This window comes from Acartia tonsa, chromosome 1, assembly GCF_053477335.1.
Source record: "Acartia tonsa isolate MP-2025a chromosome 1, ASM5347733v1, whole genome shotgun sequence".
NCBI classification, from domain to species: Eukaryota; Metazoa; Arthropoda; class Copepoda; order Calanoida; family Acartiidae; genus Acartia; species Acartia tonsa.
Window position 1 is genome coordinate 4,317,404 of NC_137260.1, and position 25,533 is coordinate 4,342,936.

Below are 25,533 nucleotides of genomic sequence, written 5' to 3' on the forward strand. Positions count from 1 at the left end.
ACTAAAATGAAAGAAAATGTGGAGGAGGCATCTCCGAATATGTATAGGGTTGGGGACTATGTCTACTTTGAGAACTCTGGCTCTGGTCTCTATGCTGTCAGAAGAATTGAAGAACTTAATAAGATACCAAATGGTAATTTTTTATTTATAGCAGCAAGGCTACTTAATAATCCACTTTTCTGTACGTCCATAACGCTATGGGGGAAAAAGTGATTTTCTCCGCTACTATAGTTGAATTGTGTGGAGATATTACTTACCAAAGAATATCCAGTATACAACTTACTCGGTCCGTCAGTGTCTGTCGGTCAAACTATAAAAGATACTTATTTATACATGTATTATCTATTACGTAAAGGTTTCGTGTTTTTATTATTTTCTTTTCCTACCCCTCTTTTTATGAACACTGAACATCTTAACTACAACTGACTTTTCAAAAATGAACTGAGCTGGATCTTTAAATCATTTTAGTGGTGAGCCAGATCGGGGTGAGCCAAATTTTAGCCAATCACAGCGCGGCATTTCATATAATGCTGTGCTCTCATTGGTGGAAAGTTGGCTTACCCCGATCTGGCTCACCAATAAAATTATTTAAAGATCCAGCTCTGGGTACAATTGCATTTCTGACCTTTGATTTCAAATAACCTTGTACATTTGTCCATCCATGTTTTAATTGTGCTTCGCTATTCAATTATGTTATCCTTGGTAAAATATTTATTTAATGTTTGTGGTAAACTGTTATTCTTTCTTTACTTTTAAGATTTAAAGAAGTAACTTAAACAACAAATAAAACACAAACTAGCTGTGACACTATCAAATATTTTGTCCTTTGAACCCTAGCTCTCATGATATAGCGGGTCAAGTCATAATGTCCTTGAACGTGGAGCTTGATAGCCCTAGTGGTTATACAAATGTGTATCAGCCTACTCCATGACTACTTAGGTCCATCCAAAACCTAAGAAACTATGGCTAATCAATCAATCAATCCTAGGAACCGTAGAGGCGCGGGTGACCTGTTTCTACCGGCGGAACGAGATCCCTCCGTCTCTCATTCCACTGGCGGATAAACATCATTGGGGGGAGTTGGCAGAGATAGAGACAGATAGTGACGAGGAGGAGGATACAGAGGAAAAGAAACAGGTAGATAGATAGATAGTTAAGATAGATAGATAGTTAGGATATACACAGTTAGGCAGAGATAGAGACAGATAGTGATGAGGAGGAGGATGCCGAGGAAAAGCAACAGGTAGATAGATAGATATTTAAGATAGATAGATAGATAGTTAGGATATACATAGTTAGGCAGAGATAGAGACAGATAGTGATGAGGAGGAGGATACCGAGGAAAAGAAACAGGTAGATAAGATAGATAGTTAAGATAGATAGATAGTTTGGATATACACAGTTAGGCAGAGATAAAGACAAATAGTGATGAGGAGGATTATACAGAGGAAAAGAAACAGGTAGATAGATAGATAGTATGGATAGATAGTCAAGATAGATAGTTGAGGTAGATAGTCAAGATGAATTTTCATTGTAGATCGTTAAAATAGATAGCCATGTTAGGTAATCAAGATAGAAAATCAGGATAGATAGTTAAGATAGATAATCATGATAGAAAGCAAGGATAAATATTTAGAATAGTAAGCAAGGTTAGATATTCAAATGGAAAATATGAAGTATATGTAGCTACCTATTAAAAAAAACTTTTTAGGTTATTTCGGAGTATTATTCTTAAATTAACATTTTCCTGTTTTAGTTGACAGACAGAGCCAAGCATAAGTCACGTGAGCTGTTTCTGTCCCGCCAGGTAGAAACTCTGCCGGTCAACCTGATCAGGGGCAGGTGCTCTGTCACTCTCTTCTCCGAGGTCGAGACTATTGACAGCTATTATAACAGGGATGCTTATACAACCATTTTATTAAAATTGCCTGTCGAGCACTTAAAACCACTCCCTTTAAAAAAAAAAAAACTAAAAGTAAGGTAGATAATAGTTTAAGTTATGACTAACCCCTGCGGGGGGTCCTAATCTTGCGGGGCTACCCAGTTCTCAATATATTCTACTATTTGAGATAATGAACAATAAAATGGAAAACTGGCTCTCCCCCTTATTCCGCCCCCAATATTCTCTATTTATTTTAAAATAATGTTTTGTTGGAGTGGAGTGGGGTTTCCTTGCTCAAGTTGTCACTTTGAGGGAAACCACCTTTATTTCACATCACAAACAGGAAAATAACTGTATTGAAATAAAACTTAAGTAATTTAAATATTTTGGTGTTTGTATGAACAAATATGAAAACAGGGAGGATGCGTTCTTTTATTCTCTTGTGTATGATCCAGTCCAGAAAACGTTACAGGCCGATAAGGGCTCAATCAGGTTAGTAAAGACTTTTTTACCATTGGTTTGTCAAAGTGATTGTGAGTGAATTACATACTAGAAATATATTAACAACTTAAGGGACCTGAATTTAATTTTGATTGGTCATTAAGTTGAGTATTCAAACGTTTCAACCGATAATTGCAATCTACGGAAAGGGAAATTTTGTGTTTCATTATTGGGTATGTTGTCTCTGTTATCATAGACAAATAAAATCCTTGATTAATTATAATAAACAAATCATGGAGAGAAAACAAAGTTGTGGGTTTTGTCGTATTTTCACAGAAGCTTTTTTTCCTACTTCTAGCCACTGTGGGGGCTCTAACCGTCCCTGAGGGGTAAAATCATTAACATTTAACTAACCTAAAATAACCAATCAAAAGCTACTGTGAAAATACGACTAAACCCGCTACTTCGTTTTTTTTCCACGATCCTAAAAAAAACCTAATTTATCAGGATTGGAAGTGAGTTCCAGGCCCAAATACCAGGTGTTGGAAAATATACAGAACCTGAAATTGAGGCAATTTATCAACCATTACGGTTTTATATGAAAAAATAAATGTTTTAAAAGCAAAGCTTTTTTATAAATAGGGTCGGTCCGTTCGTCAGTCCTTCCGTTTTAGAATACTGATTCCTAGGACAACAAAGTACAATGTTATAAGCGAAGCATCTTTATAATCAAGTTCTAAAAATGTAAGTATGTCCTTAAACATTATTCTGTATTTAAGCAGTTTTCAACGAATTTACTCAAAAATATGTTTCGAAATGATACATTTAATTCTGATTATTCAACTATGACACTCTACAAGTGTTGAAATTTGTTTGTCCTACTGTTTCAGAGCTTCGCTTTAATCGATGTTGTCATCCTTGTTTTATCTTTTATTACATACCTTATGATACCTACCTATACCAATTTAATAGTATATATTAAACTGCTGGATCTGACAATATACAAAAAAATAATATACAACATCTCCAACGAATATGATGATGAACAAAAATGCTCCTTCTGTTTTTAAACTTATTGGTTGAAAAGTTTGGACACTGCTATATTCGAAACAACCAATCAAAATTTAATAAAAATACACTTTTTTTGGGTACCAATGTAAGTACCCAAACAGCAATGATTGATTCATGACGTCACACAGGAGGAGGAGGAACAGCTGTGGAACCCGAGGAATAATAAGCTCACAGATGCAGAGATTGATCAGTTCATCATTATTGCTAGGAACATTATTTTTATATTTTCTGACGGATTGATTTGATCGAAGATAGATCTATATTCTTCCTTTTATAAAATGGGCGATTTGTCTCAAAATGCTTTCTAGGTATATTTTGTACTTGAATACAGAGAAAATAAGGGGATGGGTTTCGCTTGTTTATTAGGTCATTTTAGGTTGGGTTATTTTTGTTACTTGCAGGGTTTCGGATCCGCATTGATTTTTTGCGGATCCGGATCCGGATCCTCCAAATTGGGTCAGTGCGGATCCGGTTCCGGATCCTTGACAATAAAAATAAAATCACCAAATTTTTCAAAAATATTTATTCTTTAATTCGAAGTCAAAATTACTTTTAATTTTCAAGTCTGACCCTAAACCTTAAAGATTGGCTCTCATCAAGAGAATGTCTGAGATTTTATATAAATTTAGGTAGATTTTTCCATTTTTTCCGCATTTTTTTGAGTCCAAGGATCCGGATCCGCATTTTTTTGCGGATCCGGATCCTTGGACCCAAAAATATGCGGATCCTTGCGGATCCGGATCCGAAACCCTGGTTACTTGGTTGGCCGCAGGTTCAGGGGCCCCGCAGGGCTTATGCATTGGAAAAATACTTTAATTTCAATTTAATAAGAAATAGGTGGTGAGGTATTCAGTGCTCGAAAGTCCCTTTGAGGAAAAGCACTATCTTGAATTTAATACAGAGGATTTTTTGAAAATATTTTAAATAATTCGTTCACAGATCTGTTGGAACCTTTGCCCGCGCCCTTGACTGCAGTTCCAGTGTGAAGCAGCCGTCATTGCATATGTCTGCGGCCTCAGCCAGCAGGGATATCACCATCTTCCATGCTTACCAGGTACATTTTATTTTATTATAAAACTTTTGGTACCAGTGTGAAGCAGCCGTCATTGCATATGTCTGCGGCCTCAGCCAGGGGGTATATCATAATCTTCCATGCTTACCAGGTACATTTTATTTTATTATAAAACTTTGGGTACCAGTGCAGTGTGAAGCAGCCGTCATTGCATATGTCTGCGGCCTCAGCCAGCAGGGATATTACCATCTTTCATGCTTACCAGGTACATTTCATTTTATTATAAAACTTTGGGTACCAGTGTGAAGCAGCCGTCATTGCATGTCTGCGGCCTCAGCCAGCAGGGATATTACCATCTTTCATGCTTACCAGGTACATTTCATTTTATTATAAAACTTTGGGTACCAGTGTGAAGCAGCCGTCATAACATTTTTCTGTGGCCTCAGTCTGCAGAGATATCACCATCTTCCATGCTTACCAGGTACCTACATTTTATTTTATTATAAAACTTTGGGTAACAGTGTGAAGCAGCCGTCATTTCAAATGTCTGCGGCCTCAGCCAGCAGGGATATCACTATCTTCCATGCTTACCAGGTATATTTTATTTTATTATAAAACTTTGGTTACCAGTGTGAAGCAGCCGTCATAACATTTTTCTGTGGCCTCAGCCTGCAGAGATATCACCATCTTCCATGCTTACCAGGTACATTTTATTTTATTATAAAACTTTGGGTACCAGTGTGACACAGCCGTCATTGCTTATGTCTGCGGCCTCAGCCAGGGGGTATATCACAATCTTCCATGCTTACCAGGTAAACTTAACATTGAAACAAATAATTAAATATCAACGTTTTTGGTATAAACTATGAATTTATTTATAGGATGGTATGTATATTTTATTTAGATAGAATTGATATCGTAATATTTTCTAATTTTACATCTTAGAATGTTAAAGCATGTTTTCATAAATTTTATTTTTGAAATACAAGAAATGTGCATTTCTATTTTGCTTATATGATTATGTTTGTACTGCTTAAAAGTAGTCCGGCTTTTCCAATCTATACTTTTTTATGTAATAGGTATAATCTTTATAATTAGTGTAGTTCATATCAAAGAAAACAAATCTTGAAGCATTTGAACATTAACCAACTTATCTATATATTTTATTAAGGCTTTGGCCTCCCACAAGTACAACCTGTCAACAGCTCTGTCCAGCCTTGTACCTGGTACAGGACCTGTCCTCTGCAGGGATGAGATGGAGGACTGGAGCAGTGCAGAGGCGGGATTATTTGAAGAGGTAGTGGATTTTCCAGTATGGCTTCGAAACCGATTAATATCCGCTGGATAAGAAGCGGTCCTCATCTATAGCATCGTATTACAGACAATTTTCATCCAGAAGTAGCGAAGCACAAAAAAATCATGGATAAGAATACGAACAAGTAGATTTAAAGTATTTATTGAAGAGAATAATAGATTTTTGAGATAAAAAAATCTCGGAACCTCTCTAACATATTTTTGTAGTTTTTAATATTTATATTTTGTATGATGACTGACAGAATGACCTTTAAAGTAAATTACATACTGGATGCTAAGGACGACAGGAAATTTAATTCTGGTACCCTTATCTACAAAAAAATTGAAAATCACTAGTGTGTCACATTTTCCCTGAGCTGGATCTTTAAATCATATTAGGGGTGAGCCAGATCGGGGTGATCCGAATTTCAGCCAATCACAGCGCGTTATTTCATAAAATGCTGTGCTCTCATTGGTGGAAAGTTGGCTCACCCCGATCTGGCTCACCAATAAATTAATTTAAAGATCCAGCTCTGGATTCATTCATCATATTAACTACTTACCTAGGCAATGGAGAAATGCGGGAAGGACTTCAACGAGATCAAGGCTAGCTACCTGCCGTGGAAGTCCATGAAGAATATCATTGAATACTTCTTCATGTGGAAGACTACGGACAGATATGTCCACCAGAAGAAGGCTAAGGTAGGTTATTTTATTTTTAAAGTAATAGGATGTGTGTGTGTGTGTATGTTGAGAAAGATCTCGCAAACAGCTGAACCGATGTGGTTATCCTTTACAATTTAGCTTCTCATAGGTCCGAAATCCTTATATGAAAGTAACAGGAACTCTGTTTGTTTGTACCGAAGGATCTCGCTAATCTCTGAACCAATATGGTTCTTCTTTACACTTTTTAAAGATCAAGGGAAGGATTATCAATATTTTGTTGGGGGTAAACCCAACTCTTAATATGCAACCAGAATATATTTTTAAAAATTAACATTTAGAGGTATTTATTTAGTTGCATGTCTTTTCTGTTTATATGAGTTATAAAAGAATTCAGCAGACATAATGACTAAAAATCAATGAACCAACTGCCAAAATTAGTATTTGAGCATTGGAAGTAACCGTCCATTGACCTATCCTTTAATAACTCAAGAAGATTTTTTTCTTTGAAATATATATTTTGTTATGCAGCAGCAGTAGTTACTAACTTTTAAATGTTATGGTTGAGATAGATTTACAACTGTTAAAAGTGCTTTGATAACTAAATCAACTAAAAAAAATACTTCATATGATTAATTTTAGGCCCTAGAATCTGAGCACAAGCTAAAGGAGCATTTGGTCCCAGAGTACAGCAGAAAGAATCTCAGGAATTAATTAAGAATAAATCTTTCATTATTTATTTTTTGTTTATATTAGATTGATTAGACTTTAATTTAATATTTCGGTCAATTTTATATAATAATATGTTACCTAGAGCTTGTGTGTAGTTTTATTTTAGAGTTTGGACCTGATTAGTCATGGAGTAGGACGAGACACTTTTATAGCCACCAGGGTCGTTTAAGTGTATTAAGACTTGACCCGATTTCTCATTGGAGCTACTTAAACCGTAATTTAGTCAATTCAAAATTGTCCTATCGATTTCAAAATTAGCATGATGCTTACTCTAACTGTAAGTATCTCTATAATTGAGTCTTTAAATGTAAGTAGTCCGCTTAAATATACTGATTATATAAATGTGTTTTTTGTCAAACTTCAAATAATTCTAAATATTAATTGCATTCAATGAAATATTTGTTTATGTTCGTTGGACTGACTTTTTTACTTTTTTCTTTTTTGGATGTTGTCATTCTTGTTTTATAAGATTTATTTAATTATCGCCTTGACAGGCTGACTGGTCCCAGTGGAGAGGTTATTGTGCTAGGCAGAGATTGTGATGCCTACCCCAATATGAGGAAATGGTCTTGGAGTCAGTATAAGAAATATGGAAGGTGGGTACTTCATTTTCCAGTATGGCTTTAATACAGAATAATTTCTTTTGATTATAACCGGTTTCATTTTATTAGAAAACATTAAAATCGGGTGTAAGATCCAAATAATAATAAATCCATTTTTTTAGGTTTATATCTGCTGTGACAACTGATGATTGTTTCATAATTGATCGGAGTACAAACAACAGTAAGATGCTACCACAGATGTCTGGTCTAGTTATTGAGCCTGGTAAGTAAATCTTTATCTTTCAGGGATCTGAAGGGATAAGACAATGGTCGACTAATTTATTTACATCCCTTATGATGATACACCAAATTACGTCTTCTGTAGATTAAAATTAGTGATGGAAACGTTTGAACACTCAAATGAATCAACCAATCAAAATTCATTAAAGTCCCCAAAGGTGTTAATCCAACGAATAAGAAAACATTATTAGGTATAAAACTTTGGGGACTAATCCCCTTCTCTGTTTATTTTTAGTCTTTCTGTTTTTACCTCTTTAATCTTTTGTAACTTAGTGTTTTCCTACGGTGTGCCTCTGTGTCGAGCATTGAAATATAAACTCCTTTAAAGAAATAAATTTAAAAATTGGGATGAGTGTAGTGGAGAGGGAAAGGTTTTTTCCTATTTTGCGGTTTTTTTTTAACGCTGATAAAGGCCTCCCATTACTTTTATAACATTTTCCTGCAGTACCCCATATAAGCTAGACTCACATGACCTGGAGTAGTAAACAAACAAACGAATAAGTAATCCAGCTCCTTTTTTTCAACTTATTCAATATGTCCATTTAATACCTATGATCTTGCAGGATATATTATAACTAGCGGCTGCGCCCCTAGCATCTAGGGGCTCTATATTCGAAGGCCTAATAAGGGCAGAAAAATAGCTTAAAACCATACCCAGACTTATTTATAAAAATAAAATAGCCTAAAACCATCTCAGGGCCTATACAAAGCTTAGCTCTAAAAGAGAACCATATCGGTTCAGTGGTTAGCGAGATCCTTCGCTACAAACAAAAAAGCTTATTACTTTATATTATAGGATTTATATATCAGTCATAAATACATCTACTTTATTATTTATTTATTTTAAAACTATTTGTTACAGTTTATGTTTTTAGGAAGTCCAACCAAGGGTGGTAAGATGAGAAACGCCTTCTTCCTGTTGACCACGCCCCTTGTTAGGGCCACCAGAAGGGCGGGCAACAATCCCAGGCTGCTCAGACATCACGCCAGGTACAAAAGTTATTTAGAGACAGCTCTACTAGGACATTGAAATTAAAAATTATAGGATTAAAACCAGTTTTGTAAGCCTCGATTTGCCGATAGCCCATGATTACAAAACTGGTGTTTTATATTATATTTTTTTTTGTATTCGTGGAAAATTGTCTGTAAATGCTATACATTTTTCGGTATGGCTCGGCAAGCACCGAGTTAGTCCTGCGGATATTAATTGGTTTCGAAGCAATTCCCTAAAGATATTTAAAGTTGAATATATATGCAGAACTATAAATACAGTTTGTCTCAAGAAAGATTATGTTGTACTGTATTAAAAGTTTGGATAACAGACATAAAATAGAGAAAATGTACAAGAGTAAAAAACCACTAAAATACTGATTCTAAAAGTTTATTCAGTATTTGATTTGAAAATCTCTTTAGTTTTTAACATTTAAGTAAATAAACTTATGATAGTTATTTCTCTCATCGTATTATAAACATCTTTCCGCGGATATAAAATGAATAATTATTTTTTAACACCAAGATGCCGAAGGCACAAGCTAACAAAACTGGTTTTATTCATATGATTGAACATTTTTACATTTGCAGAAAACTGGATAAAATACGATGCTAGACCTAATTTTTCTGTGGCTGAGAACTGGTTCTAATCTACCGGATATGAATCGGTTTCGAAACGATACGGGAAAAAATAGTATTAGAACTGGAAAAAAATAATATTGTAATGTACAAAATATTTGCTGTACAAATTCTGACATTTAATTAACACCCCCATCGAAGTTGAAGGGTACAATTTTATCTCAACCTATTTTTGATATTTAGGAAGCCAAACAAGGCCATCAATCTAAAGGAGATCAGAGCCAAGGCAGAAAAGTTCCTGAGTGATCCTAAAAGGGTTAAAGAGTGCTGCAATTTGAAGGTAACCAATTGCTCAGAGATTGAGGAAAGTCCCCAAAGTTTTATAATAACGTTATCCTAACAAACTCGGGGACTTTTATTGAATTTTGATTGGTTAGTTTATTAAGTTGAGTGTCCAAACGTTTCAATCACTAATTGTAAACTACAGGAAGGGGTAATTTTGTGTATTAACATTGGGGATGTACATCAATTTATTGGCTATTGTCTTATCCCTTGATATCCCTGTCTAAAAGTTAAAAAAACAAGGATGACAACATCCATAAAAGCAAAATTCTTAAATGAGACCGGTGCACCGCGGTGGACAAACGGACATTGATACTTGTAGAGTGTCAATACGTAGTGAGCTGAATATAAGGGGGGAGGGGAGGAACTCAACCAAAAAGAGTTATACTGGGTGGGATTTGGAATGACAGTTACTTTAAATCGATATTATTAATTTTTAATGTTGCACTAGATAATTTTCATTTACTCTAATAAAGTTATACTCGCAGCTGGCTAATACAACTATACGACCCATCCACCCTTTTATCCCATCCCTTTACCTCTCTTAATTGACGAAAAAATTTACCCTGGTAATCTAAAGAAACTGCGCTGTTCTTTTTGCTTATTCTCGTGAAATTCGATAATTATGAACTATTTCAGACTATTATATTTTTAAAAATCTTCTAGGAAAAGAAGCGTGCCCCCATGAACGACATCTGCCGGGACCTGGGACAAACAATGCAGGACGAGCAAGAGTGGCTGGTACTTACACAACCAGAGGATCGTGTTCAACCGGTAAAAATCATTTTCATTTATCAGGAACAGGAATAACCAGGGAGGGAGAGGATAATTAATTGAAGAATGTCTATTTATGTTATGGTACTATAGAAAATTTTAAATTATAGCATAGCATTAATTTTCGATGTGTTGGCCTGAAGGGCTGAAGTCTAACCTAATAAAAGAGACAAATCTTACTATTTTTTTTTTCGTGGACAATTTCTACAAAAAATTAGTCTTTACTTACAGTACCTACAGTATAGAACGAACCGTGTTTTTGGAAAAGAATAGGATTCGAAGCTATTTTAGAAAAAAAGCATTATTTTAATTGTTCATTTATGTCTTCAGAAGTAAATTATATATATATTTTTAGGATATCGAGGCCTTCCCCCGCCCGGCTAAACGGTCAGATGGAAGTTACATCTACGAGAAGATTCCTAGCGTACCTGGGGCCGAAGAGGTAATATTTTATTAGCAGTGTAGTATGCTCTTCAAGTCATGGTTTAGACAGAGTTTGTGTTTTATGGATTTTTTTCTACTATTGGTAATTTTTCTTTTGGTGTTAAGATTGGTTGTCCTTTATAAATGTAGTCATTTTAATGAGGGGAAGGGGACATTGGACTGTAAATTATACTAGTATCCAAAGTTTTGTTAATATTTTATTTGCTGGTCGAAAAACTTCTGTTACTTTTATTAAATTGTAAATTTTTCGGTTCCATACTAGTAGTTTTAAAACTTTACAACAAATCCTTTTTATCTACTGAAGTGGAATTTGTTACTCACTAGAGCTAGATCTTTAAATCATTTTAGTGGTGAGCCAGATCGGGGTAAGCCGAATTTCAGCCAATCACAGCGCAGCATTTCATAAAATTTTGGGCTCTCATTGGTGGAAAGTTGGCTCACCCCGACCTGGCTCACCACTAAAATGATTTAAAGATCCAGCTTAGGTATTGTGGATGTTTATGTATAATATCAATTGTAGCCAATTAACTTAAATACACTATTTTATTTTTTAGATCAGCGTGTTAGGTTCCGCCGCCTCGGGAGCTGTTGGTGCCTCGAACAGGACACAGATGTTCTACAAGAAGAGGGTGCATGACGACAGACCCATGGCCTCCTTAGCTGATGGCCTCTCCGCGCCCAAGGTTAGTTAAGCGAAACAAAATCACCAGGGAGGTAGAAGAATTTGAAAGAAATTATACTGCCCCACTATGCTTATAAACTCGTTCAACTATTCGTTAGCTTAAAAACTTTAATAATATACTAAAGACGTAATTTTTGAGGATTTTTTCATTACGAAAGAAATTAATTTTATATCGCTTCCTTCACCATTCCATTAAGTGTTTTTTTTTGGGTTGGTTCTTAATAAATAAATTTTAATCCCAGGTTGGACGCAGTGGCGGGCAGGCCAGGGCCTACTCTGTCAACCAAGTGGCCCCGAAGGGCAAGGTGGCCATGCTGACCAAAACAGCTGGTGGCCAGAAGACCATTATCAGCTGGCAGGACGCCCCGGATGACCTCTTCTACAAAGCTTCCGGTCAACAGAAGAAGGTGAGATTTTAAAATAAATTATAGTCAATGACGATAACTTTAGGGATCTAAAGGGATAAGACAATTGACGATAACTTAGTATACATCCCCAAAGATGATGCACAAAATTACCCCTTCTGTAGATTACTTTTTGACACTAATCTTAATTAACCAACCAATCAAAATCCAACACAAGTCCCCATACTGTTTAAGCCAAACTTTAGGGAATCATGTAATAAACAATGTCCCATTTCTCTCTGTTTAACATCCCTGTTATAATTTAAATATATACATATTATATTTGCATATTTGTTAAAATTCTTGTCATTTTTTTCAGATGCGCAAGCACTTGTCCACTGCAGTTTTAAGAAAAGCGGCAAGAAAGCCTTTCAGAAACCTTATCATGGCCAAATAATGCTCTAATATCTTATGTAATTGGAATGTATTGTTTCTATATAAAAAAAACTCCCTTTTTATGTTTTTAAAGATTTGAAATACCTATTAGAAATTTTAAAAATCATCCAAAAATTATTTTAAAAATCTTCCAAAGTAATTAGGGGGAAGAAATGTACTTTTCATACTACAAAGGGGGGGGGGGCGAAAGTGACACTTTTTGAAACCAAAACTAAGAGTCAACAAAGGAACTGAACTAAAAAAAGGGTTACAGGTCTGAGATTTTGCATGGCAGTTGCTTTATAGGGGTACAATATGGAACTGTGAAGAAACGGCGGCGCAACCGCCGAAAACCGCCGTTTCCCGCCGTAATTTTTGTTGCCTTTTCTCGGCGGTTTTCGGCGGTTGCGCCGCCGTTTTTTCACAGTTCCATATTGTACCCCTATAAAGCAACTGCCATGCAAAATGTCAGACCTGTAACACTTTTTTTAGTTGAGTTCCTTTGACTTTTAGTTTTGGTTTCAAAAAGTGTCACTTTCGCCCCCCCCCCCCCCCCTTTAGAGGGTGTTTATATGGGAATGAACATTGCAAACTGTACCATACACAAAATGAAAATGTTACCTACCAAACCATGTAAATATTTATGTCTTGATATTGTACACTTGCCATTTTATCATTTGGATCCGGTGCAGTTCACGGTGAAACTGTCCTGGTAACGATTATCACTAAAAATAAACTTTAAAGCTGCTAACGGCCAAACAGTGCAACGTATAGATTATGCTCGAACAAAATTTTAACTGACAAAAGAAGTCCTAAAATTATTCTAGATTAGCCATTAATCAATAAAGAACAGTTATCTCGCAGTGCACATCAATGCGCGAAAAAGACATTTTCCCCGCCTTTTTTTTTAGTGATCTTTGCTATTCCAGATAATTAATAGGCCTTCTTATGTCGCTTATGTGCAGGCATGACACAGGTGCGTTCAGCCGTTTTGCTTCTAGCAGCCTTTAAAGTTCATATTTTTTTAGATAATCATTACTAGGAACATTTCACCGTGAACTGCACTAGATCCTATTATTTATCCATTGTGCTTGTTTAAGTTTGTTTGTACTAAGTTGCATGAATAATATTGATAACCAATGAAAAATATGCAAGTTATTTTTGCATTTTCTTAATTATTAATTCATATTTTTGTTAAATAGGGCGATGTTTTTTGAATCTCTTAAAAACCTATTATGTAAACTTTGACTTTTGATAAAACTTTCATTTATTCATATTTTGATATGCTGGAATGAACCCATTCATAAAACCTTTATAGCAAAAGTTTTCTATTATTTAACTTCTTCATTTCTTTAAAACTTTTGCTAATACCTCTTTTTAAAATTTCATTGATTTCTTTTTAACTAAAGAAACCTTTGCTTTAAAAAGTCTTCTATTACAACTTGCTTTTTTTTACTTTTTCTTTACAATAAAAACCTTTAAATATTTTTTTTCTAGCTAGGTACTATTTGATAATGAATACTTCTTATTGTATTCAAAAATTCATTTCTTGAAAACTTTTTTTGGCTTCTTTTTTACAAAATCAATATTTTATCTTAACATATAACATCTTTTTAAACCTTCTGCTTAAATTTTTAAGAATTGGCGCACAAAAAAAAGTTTTGTAACTGCAATTACTTATTATTTTCATATTTATTTTGTAAAAATTCAGTATTAAACATTGATAATGTATATTGTATGATTCTTTTTTTTTGCTATTTCTTACATTGAGTACCTTTTTCATGTTGATATTATTGTATTATGTAATAAATTACTTTTTACAGATAAAAAATGGATTGAGATTAAGTTAAGAATATTAAGATCGAAATAAAGGTATTACCAGTGCAGTGGTGAAGCTGCTCTGCATTTTTATGTGTTGGTTTTTCTGTCGATTTTTTATTAGATTGTTTATGTGCACGAGAACGATTATTTTATAGATTTATCATATAATCCTAGACAATAATCCACAAAGCTTAAAAAGGAATTTTTGAAGACATGAATATTTGTTCAATGTGAGTCAAATATGGTACAATCCTGTAATACGACCAAAGATATTTTTGGGCGATATTGCTTAGCTTTATTTGAAAAAATTCAAGTAATGTTGACTTATTTTATGAATTAAAAGAAAAATGAGTGCCCCTTCACACCCAAATTTGTACTCTTTCTAGCCAATAACATGATTGGATTATGCCCACACTACTGGTGATCCAATTAAAGGAATGGTCATTTAGACATTCTTCTACATACAGCATGACCCTCAAAAAAGTATTTTTAAGCATCTGCAGCCCTTATTTCTCAATGAATTATAAAAAAAATGCTTATGTCCTTGTTCTCCATAGTATTCCACATAAGTAGATATAAAAATATTTTTTTTACATCCATTAACACCGGAGATTTTTAGAGCTAAAGTTTTGAAAAAGTGACTGAGAAAAAGAATTTTTTTTTGTTTCTCTTATTTTTTGGATGGTTATATTATGTTTTTCTGGCAACTGAATAATGATACACAAAGAAAAACAAGTTAACTAATTATTTCTTTTTTATTCCACCAAAAAATATAAATTTTTAATGGCAAAAAATACTACTGAATGAATTGATTATTTGCAAATTTTAGGTTATTTATTAACCCTTATTTGAGAAAAGGATTAATTATGACAGTTGCTCCGCCTACTTTTCTGACATCTCAATAATTTAATAGGGGGTTAATTAAGCTTTTTAGACAAAAAAATCATTATGTTTTAATTTTATTTTCTTTATAACTTTTTTGTTATTAAAGTTAGGATTGTGAAACAAAAACAATTTTCCTGCTATATTCAAAAAGATTTATTTGGTTTTTTAATCTTAAACAATTTTGCCTAATAAGTAAGTTTTTCAAAATATCATTAAACTAAAAAGACTCAAAAAATATGTGTAAAAAAATGCTTTTTACTCAAAAACTAAATTTTTTATTTCATTTTTGTATAAAGTTTCTGCTAGTAACAAAAATAAAAGGATTTCTACGTTAATTTTGCTAAAAAAGTCGTTTCATGTTAAAAGTTACTTTTTCCTCAGTCACTTTTTCAAAACTTTAGCTCTAAAAATCTCCGGTGTTAATGGAGGTAAAAAAATATTTTGATATCTACTTATGTGGAATACTATGGAGAACACGGACATATGCATTTTTTTTATAATTCATTGAGAAATAAGGGCTGCAGATGCTTAAAAATACTTTTTCGAGGGTCATGCTGTATAATATTAGTTATTTCAATGGCAAAAGCAAAATATTTTTAAAAACACCTAAAGATGATTAGTTATCTTAAGGGATAAGATTATGGACTATAAATTGACGTACATCCTTTTTTCTTGATTAGAATACAATTTTTAATAGAGATATCCAAAGTTTTAAGCTAGGTAATGAGATAGTGTTTAAAAACAGTTCAATATCCCCTCCCCCCCCCCCCCCCCCCAAGAACTAACACACGATTGGATGCATCCCCGTTCTCCCGTATAGTAATATATATGTGGTAAGACGGCAGTATACGGACAAGCCTTCCACAGAGTTGCTATGCAGCGGCTTATCAAATCACCATCCAGCGCTAATCCTATTATCACCATTTCACCCCTGCCCCTCCGGGGCCTTGCCGAGACCTCACAAGCAGCGGTCAGATTGGACAGCTCTAATAGTGGGAGGGGCGCGGCCCCTCTACAACCCCAAGCCCCAGTCAACTATCTTACCAGGAGATGCCTGCCTTCCCCTGACTGCAGCTTACCCCACAAATATCTACCGCAGCAGGGCTCCGCCCTCATCTCCCCACACCTCCTTCTACCTAACCTATGTTATCATCTATTTTTGTATATATAGTAATAATTTTATTGTAAATGTATTCAGTTTAAAATATATCTTTGTAGTAGTAACTACTGCTAGTTCTTTATTGGTAGAATCTTTAAGGCTAGGGGCTCGTTTGACTCGAACTCGCGACGGTAAGCTGAAACGCTTCAACCTACCACATATACTATATTGCATGTGTTGTGTATTTCTAATATTAGTTGAAATTTTTGCCACTAGATGGATGTTGAGTGTATTGATCTGATTGATTCCGATGAAGATGAGAAAAAGAATATTCTTCATGGACAAATCTTCGGGTAAGAGCCAACAGTTTTAGCATTCGTTAGTTTCATCGTCTAAAGGGATAAGACAATGGCCGATTAATTGATGTACATCCCCAATAGAGTATAAAAAGTACCCCTACTGTAGATTGAAATTAGTGTTTGAAAGGTTTAGACACTAAGTGAACCAACCAATTCAATAAAAGTCTCAAAGGTTGTTAAGCCAACGAAAAAACATGTTATTATAAGACTTTGGGGACTAGTGTAATAAACAGCTCAATGTTTCCTCTCTCCCTGGTTGTATCGACTACTTTGTGAAGACCAAAGTTGTCAAAAATTATAAACACTGCTGCTGTGTGACCTAAAATATTCACAGACAGCATTGGGTTTCGAAACCTTAAAGTTTTTTACCTAGTTTTAATACTTAGTGAGTATGAGACCTACTATAAGTTAGGTTTTATAGCGACTAGGGGCTTGAAATGTGGGGAAATTGCGAACCTTTTTATAGTTGGAATATTTTAACCTATTTTAATAAAATTACATTTTTCTAAGTCATTCAGATTTATTCTATTATTATTATTGAATGTTAAAAGGGGAGGGAAGAAATCATAAAAAGCATCAGCTTTCATATTAGTCCAATCTAATAACAGCTAATTTGTAAGGAAGTTTATATGTAAAACTGGTTAAAAAATTTCATATATTAGGAATGATCAAATGATCAGATGCAACCTGTGCCTGGATCCTGGACTTTTACCTGTCGAGGAAGACAGGGCTGCCCACAGGAATGTTTTTACCATACAGTCAAAACTTTGCTGTTTGAATAAACGCAATATGAAAGACAATTGTCTTTATTATATGTTTAAAAGTCATTGTTTCTTGAAAATTTAATACTCTTACTTGGTAGATAAAAAATCATAATGACATACAATTCGAATTACATGCTAGTTCTAATAGTTTACAATTCTTATAAAGAAAGTAGGTAAACAAATGAAGTGCATTTAAACTTGAATTTAGTGAACTGCATATTTTTTTTCAATTTAATAAGGGGGGAGGCGGATGTGCCACTTTTTGAAACCAAAACTAAAAGTCAAAGGAACTCAACTAAAAAAAGAGTTACAGGTCTGAGATTTTGCATGGCAGTTGCTTTATAGGGGTACAATATGGAACTGTGAAGAAACGGCGGCGCAACCGCCGAAAACCGCCGAGAAAAGGCAAAAAAAATTCGGCGGGAAACGCCGGTTTTCGGCGGTTGCGTCGCCGTTTCTTCACAGTTCCATATTGTACCCCTATAAAGCAACAGCCATGCAAAATCTCAGACCTGTAACTCTTTTTTTTAGATGAGTTCCTTTGTTGACTTTTGGTTTTGGTTTCAAAAAGTGGCACATCCGCCTCCCCCCTTTAAACTACATCATTAGGACATATATTTGAAAGAATTTTAATTTTCTACCAGGTAGTTTTAAAAATATTGAGACTTGAAAATCATATTTTTTGGATAAAATGCAACATAAATGGCTGTCCTGTTTGCAGAAAACAGCTTGATGACTATTTTTGTGGTGCCAAATTGATTGCTATTCATTGTAATATAAAACTATATATGTTAGATGGTATTCTTGTAACTTATGCTTGCAATCAAACTTTTGAAATGCACTTGATGCAACTATCCCTTTGATCGTATTTTATAAACATAATTCCAACAGGTCTGCTGTCCATGCTGATAAGTTATTCTACTGTGATGCCTGCGAGCCACATGAAAAAGGTAAGAAATAATAGATTACAGCAGAGACATGTGAATATGGGATAAGACAATGGTCGATAAATTGATGTACATCCCCAATGTCACACAAAATTACCCCTTCTGTAGATTAAAAATAGTGGTTGAAACGTTTGGACACTAATCTTAATCAACCAACCAATTAAAATTCAGAAATAGTCCCCAAACTTGTTAAGTCAACGAATATGAAAACGTCATTGCGAAACTTTGGGGACTAGTTTAATAAACAGCTCATTGTCCTTTCTCTTCCGTTGTATTTGTTATTATTTGATTGGCACTATTAGGTAAATTCATCTTCAGTTAAACTTTTCATCTCCTGGATAGCTCAGAATGATTCCTTAGAAAGTAATGATTGTCTTTATAGCTTAAACATAAGATTGTAAAATTGAAAGTTTTATTTAGTAAATTGATTACAAATTTATAATATTACAATTATATGACCTACTTTAAACTGAACTAAAATGATAAGATACGTAATAATAGTTGAAAACAGACTTGTCAGTGTTGTTTTCTGTACTGTGTAAAATCCCCAATTAGAAAATTGAATACAAATTCATATTAGACTTTAAGATTAAAAGAATTACAATTATGAATTTAGCTACTTTTAAATTGAACTAAAATGATAAGATACGTAACAATGGTTGAAAACAGACTTGTCAGTGTTGTCTTCTGTACTGTGTAATATCCCCAGGCAACAGGAGCATCCTCCGCCTCCATCTGAGCAATCAGGTTGTCTAGTTTGGTTCTGTCGCCTTTCTTGCATACCTCTAGATGTTCCCTTAATTCAAACGTAATTAGGGTCTTTCATAATGATGATCTCTAGAGGGCTCGTTGTCGCTTCGGGTTCGAGGCCTCTCCACTCACCTTGAAACATACTCCGCGTCTTATAATTGCGGTGTTAAGCGTCCTTTGCCCTATAGACAACCTGCTCATTGATTGCACAACCTTTTTGTAGAAGTGCATGGTAATAAGTTGCTCCTGTTTATGGCCTTTTTTTAACGTCTAGTATAATGTCTTTACCATATAAAGAAATAGTTCTTTTATAAAAATTACCTCACTACAAAAATGTACTCTTTAAAAGCTTCAAAGCAATCATCCAGCGAGAGGCAATAATAAAAAACAATAGAGATAGAAAACAAAGTTTGAATGAAAGCATCCAATTGATCAATTGTCCCAGTAACCAAACTGTAGGAATTTACAACACAGGCCAAAATCTCGTAAGAAAGGCCGACAAACAAAACTGCTGACAAGCTTTTTTTCATTTTCTTATATGATATGATATTATTTTGAACTGATTGAATACAGATTTCTTCACTTTCAATTGCTGTGATAATTTGCTTTGAACTGATTCCAACAATTGTTATTGTCAAAGATCGTATGATAGCAAACTGTATTGTCATCAACATAAACATAGATGTGATGATACAAGCTTCTTCATTGCCATTACAAAGTATCTGTAGTGCCTCGATGTTTCGTACAGTATATTGCACAAGGGCAAAGATTATTTCAAGCAAGCAAATGATCCATAGAAAAGTTCTTGATGGCCTTTGTAGATAGGGAGATTTGACAAGGTCAGGATTTAAAACTCCAACAGAGCAAATGATGGGGACCAAAACCACATGATTTATTTGTCCTAGAAGATTTTTAGAATAAAGGACTACCTTGGTCATGTCTTTGGATGTTAGACCAGCAATGATATTGTTTCTTGTAAAGATTATCATTGCAACAGGCACTATCATACTAAGCAAGGTCCATATGATTGTGAAAACATAATCTACAAACCTAGTATAATGGATATATCATTATCTGGATGTTACACCAGATTTTCATGTTTGCGAATAAAGCGAAACTCGCAGCAGGCTAAAACAACAATTCGCATCATCCACTCCCTTTACCCCATCCCCTCCCCTATTACCGAATGAAGTAACTGACCAATAAATGATAATTATGTTGGCAACCTAAATTGAGGACAATTTTTCCCTTGTCATAATATCCACGTATATTCTATATCCATTCCTAGTGTTAGTTTGTAAAATTTTAATCTTTGCTAGAAATCTAATAAACTTTGATGTAATTGTTTGTGCCTTCATTTTCCTCAGCATAACAATTTTAACTGCAGGATATTTGAAGAAAAAAAAAACTTATTCAAATAGAAAGCCATAGGTATCTAGGTATTGATTTTCTTTAATTTATGATCAAATATTATACGCCTATTAATATTTTTACACTGCACTCAATTATGCTGCTTGTCTGTATGTTTACCCAAAAATTATGCTGCTTTTCATAAAAACAAGGATGACAACATTCATAAACAGCGTAGCTCTTTGATGCATTGAGCAGCAAAATCTTAATAAAAATCAGCGCCAGTGTTACATCCTAAATAGCAGAAGGCTCTAAAACACAAATCTCTTATATGGATAATGTTTGTCCTATAAGCACTACAAACAGACCGACTGACCAATTGAACTTTAGAGTATATGCCCATTAGTTGGCATAGTCATTACAAAAAAACGGCTGTCTATCGAAAAAGTAGCCAATGAAATAGTTTTTTTAATAATTCTTTTTATCTAGGGGAAGGGGGGGGGGGGTAATTACCTTCAATTTTTTTCTGACATGTACAATGTACATACATAGGTATTCTTCTAATTAATTGCATACAATTTTGTTAAGACTATATTTTACAAGTACATATATATTCTGCTTATTAATTCCATAAATTTTGATAAGACATATACATTTATATTCTGCTTTTAAGTTCTAACTCTCCTTTACAATTGTTAATGTTCGTTTGTCCTGCTGTTTCAGAGCTTCGCTTTTATGGATGTTGTCAACCATGTTAATAATAATGGATTTCTTATTAATTCAATTGGATAGGTATTACACCAGATTATCATGTGCTCTAATTGTAAAACTCGTAGCTGGTTATAATAATGATACCCCCTATTCACCCCCTTTACCCCATAACCTCTTCTCCTACTGGATGAACAAACTGATCAATAAATGATGTCCATGTTAGAAACCTAAATTGACGACAATTTTCCCCTGTCAAGTTATCAACGTATTATTCCATATCCATTTTTAAATTAAGGAGGACGTGGATTTGAAAACTTTGATGAAGTTGTGAAGCATGTCTGCAAAGAAAATGGAATTCAACCCAAAGACACAAAGAATGTGTGGGACATGATTAGAATACCAAAGTAAGTTTTTCTAGTATAGCTTCGAAACCGATAATTATCCGGTGGATTAGAACCGGTTCTCAGTCATACTGAAAAATTATGTAAAGCATCGTAAAACTGGCTTTAATCTTATAATTTAGTACAATTTTATATCTGCGGAAAGCTGTCTATAATACGATGCGATAAATAACTATTCCTACCTTTACACAGTAGAACATTAAAGTAAAATAATAGAGGGGGCAGATGTTATATATAACTGTATGTCCACGCTATTGGGTCTATTGGGTCTATTAGCCAATAGCGTCGGAAAAATTAACACAGCCAAGTCGCTAAAAATAGACCAGAAATCAATTTCCTAGCAGACGTAAAAGGTCCCCAACACTGGAACCGGATAGTTGTCTGGGTTATACATTATTAGTGAGGCAAAATAAGGTTTAAATATGGTTTTGCTATAACCTTAATGGTGCTTTCCACAAGTGGCCAGTTGACTTCTGATATATTTAAATAAATTATAAATAAAAGGGGCCTGATTAGTTTTTTTTCTCTCCCATCCCTAACCCCTTCGGAGGACTTAAACACTGCGGGGCAGGCTATACCTGCCCAGTAAAGTACCAACAGATATTTAAAAGTAAATTTTTGATATTTTTATTTCTTGATAACAGTATAGCCATTTATTATTATAAAATGATAACTTTTTATTAATTGTCATGTAAACTGGATGTATTATTTAAAAAAAACATAATAAAGTCCCAATAACTGTGTAGGCATTAACTATTTTGAAAATTTTTAAGTTAAGGGGGGGGGGAAGTTCTGACACATTTGCGTAAACCTGGTGTATAGGCTTTATCTTTGGACTGAGAGGATAGGCTATTAGGGATAAAATCATTCTTATATGATAAATTTCCCCCAGATTTAAGCTTTATTGGATAGGCCTCCAGGTTCCGGAGCTCCAGGCCTCCAGGTGGTCTCTGTACAGGTAAAAATTAAAAATAAGATTTTTTTTTTGAAGAGTTAGAGGTTAACTTATAAAACAAAATATGCTTCTTTTTGATTGTTATTCACATATTTGAGGAAAAAACATACATATTTTGTCTCATAAGCTGACATCTAACTCTTTAAAAAAAAATTTTTTTTTCATTTTTACCTGTACAGAGACCACCTGGAGGCCTGGAGCTCCGGAACCTGGAGGCCTATCCAAAAAATCTTAAATCTGGGGGAAATTCATCATATAAGAATGATTTTATCCCTAATAACCTATCCTCTCAGTCTAAAGATGAAGCCTATACACCAGGTTTACGCAAATGTGTCAGAACTTCCCCCCCCCCCCCCTTATTATAAAATTATTGATTGTTCTATGAACTAAATGTACCTATTCTTTATTGAAAAAAAAACAAAAGTTAACAAATCAAATGGCAATACAGTTAAACTGATGAAATTTTTTTTAAAATGAAGTTTTCACTCCATTTACTTGCAAGTTGTATTTTCTAACCATCGTCAAATTTGAATTTACGACGTAATATCTTAAACAAATAAAAGCACAAAAAATGGTATTTACATTTATTTGCTGAAAGTACTAAAAGCTGGAGTTCTTTTACTACAGTAGGGTAAGGGGGGGAAGTTTCGGTAAGGGGCTATTCTCGGTAATTTCGACCTACCTTCATTAAATGACCTTTTTCTCCATGTTCCTTTCAAATGACAGAAAAAAACATAAAAGCAAATTTGTTCCCTATTAAATTGCCTACAAAAAAGTATAAAATGATTTTTTTGTGAGATGAATATTAAGGGTACTTATTGGGTCTCAAAGTCGGACAAAAAAATTTTTTTTTCCAAAAATTTTTTAGTAGGTGTGTAAAGATCGACCTACACAAAAATTGGTAAGACCTAGAGCTGATCTGAAAAACTTTTTGAACTAGAAATTGCCCGCTTTTTCCAAATCCGTTGAGAGCTTTAAAATCGGGTTAATATTTTTTTCAAAAATGACCAAAGTTGGCGCTGGGAGAAAAATCGGTAATTTCAAAAGAAATTAAAATTCAACTTTTAAGGTCATGTTTTCATGTTTTCTTTTGTCAAATCTATTATTCCATATGGACTTTTTAAGAATTAGGCCTAAAAATGAATAGAACAGATAAAAAACAAACAAAAAAATTAATTTTATTTTTTGAATAAAAATTTTGCGAGGAAAAAATCAAAATTTCTGGTCCTTTGAAAAAAAAATATTTTTGACATAGGAGGAATAGTCCGATCTTTATTAATTTTTTTTGTGGTTAATCCCAATCACCTATACTAATTATGATTTATTACGCTTGTTTGGTCGTTTGGCCTTTTTTCATCGATTTTTTTAAGGTTAAAATGTAGTCAAGATTTTTTGCAAAGATGACACTTTTGCTTCAAATTCAATTTTTGAGGTCAATTTTTAATCAATTTTCATGTTTTTTGGGCTAAATCTATAGTTCAATGTGAGCTTTTTTAGGATCAGGCCTAAAAAGTAATAAAATACGTTTTTTTCTTGTATTAATTTTAAGTTTAAAAAAAAAAAATTTTCGAAAAAAAAATCGAAAATTCGCGTCTTTCAAAAAAATTCATTTTTAACATAGAAGGAATAGTCCGATCATTATGAAACTTTTTGTGGATAATCCCTATAACCTATACTAATTATGATTATTTATGTTCGACTGGCCGTTTGGCCGTTTTTCATCGATTTTTTTTAGGTTGAAAAAAATTACCGATATTTCCCCCGGTGGTGGGGAAATATCGGTAACTTTTTTGCGGTCAATTTCGGCCAACTTCTAAAAGTCCTAGGATAATGTCCTTTTAGGACCTGATAGTCCTTTCCGTAAGCTTTCTACTGGTCTTGGTTTCATTTGAAAATATTAATATTTACCCCATTTTTTTTCAAAAAAACCGAAAAAAAAACGAAATTTCCCCCCCCTTACCCTACTCATAGTACGTTAAACTGACTTTTTTTGAATTATTTTGAGAATGAAAATGGCTGTTTTATTTTTATATGACATCGACTTTCTGTTGAAAATAAGCTTATAATTTTGTTTCTAGGCGACGTAATTTAATTTCTAAATTTCTATCATAATTAATGTAAAACCTTCAAAGTTTTCATGTACGTAAAAAATCATTTTAAAATGCCTACAATGTTTTTGTTATTGAAAATGAAGGCTTTAAATTTGGGTATTGGGTTTAATTGTGTAGAAAGATCGGTGTATTTTTTTATAGACTTCCTTTCAGGGTTGGCATATTGGGTACTTTTTTCGATAACGGGCCGCCCGATTGCCTAAAAGGGGTTTTGAGCACCCTTGTGGGCAAATGTCGTTAAAAGCATAAAAATAGCCTAAAACCATACCAAGACTTATTATTAGAAATAAAACCAAAGAAGTTTTTTAACCAAACGAAACGAAAGCTAGTGTTTTGAGAAAGGATTTGTATTCATAAAACTTCGGTTACCTCTACAATTAGTTCCTTCTCTCCCTGTTAGATTGACTCTGTGAATAAAATTTTAATTTTAGAAATGTTGATGGATTGAAGATTTTCACCTGCTTGTTCTGCAGCGGAGAGGGGATGAAGTTTGTTGGAATGAAGGAGGATAATTTTCTGGAGCATATCAGAACACAGGTATAAATAATAATATCTGCAGGACGGGAACATGGCAACAATCCTTTTATATATAGTTTGCTTTTAATTACAAAAAAATTGGGAGAGGGGTGAAGGTGTTTCATCCATGGGAAATAGCATAAAACCACCATAAGACCAGTATGTATGTACACTGTATGCATGTACAACATTGTCGTTTAAGGGGTTACCGAGATTTTAAGCTTTAGACAGACAGACGCGACGGACGAGACATCGTTTTACTTTGTGTTGTAGATCATGCTTATTAAATGTTGACAAGAAGTTTCAGCTGTCTCTCTTTTATAGAAGCCGAGAAAATC

The 25,533-nt window shown here is 34.0% G+C and overlaps 2 protein-coding genes across 4 annotated transcripts in view; both read left to right on the plus strand.

The window, feature by feature from the left end:
* The first annotated feature begins 1 nt into the window (after position 1).
* MTA1-like (metastasis associated 1-like) lies at positions 2–12,556 on the plus strand. The gene is made up of 19 exons (XM_080178071.1): positions 2–133; positions 989–1,137; positions 1,757–1,900; positions 2,304–2,374; positions 2,831–2,894; positions 3,523–3,599; positions 4,331–4,448; positions 5,578–5,703; positions 6,267–6,401; positions 7,005–7,066; positions 7,586–7,690; positions 7,819–7,919; positions 8,812–8,926; positions 9,749–9,845; positions 10,514–10,621; positions 10,977–11,063; positions 11,620–11,748; positions 11,990–12,154; positions 12,471–12,556. The coding sequence occupies exons 1-19, from the start codon at positions 7–9 to the stop codon at positions 12,546–12,548; spliced, it is 2,058 nt and encodes a 685-aa protein (XP_080034197.1). The 5' UTR covers positions 2–6; the 3' UTR covers positions 12,549–12,556.
* Positions 12,557–14,342: 1,786 nt separating this feature from the next.
* The window catches only part of LOC145332308 (uncharacterized), a 30,338-nt gene continuing 19,147 nt past the window's right edge, over positions 14,343–25,533 (plus strand). For 2 of the 3 annotated variants that reach the window (XM_080177311.1, XM_080177441.1), the window contains exons 1-6: positions 14,343–14,398; positions 16,608–16,684; positions 17,353–17,426; positions 18,342–18,404; positions 21,508–21,616; positions 25,111–25,216. In XM_080177311.1, coding sequence (XP_080033437.1) covers positions 16,608–16,684; positions 17,353–17,426; positions 18,342–18,404; positions 21,508–21,616; positions 25,111–25,216 — 429 coding nt within the window. In that variant the 5' untranslated portion in view covers positions 14,343–14,398. Of the gene's footprint in view, positions 14,399–16,607; positions 16,685–17,352; positions 17,433–18,341; positions 18,405–21,507; positions 21,617–25,110; positions 25,217–25,533 lie in introns of all 3 variants that reach the window. The other variant, XM_080177383.1, reaches the window with a different exon arrangement.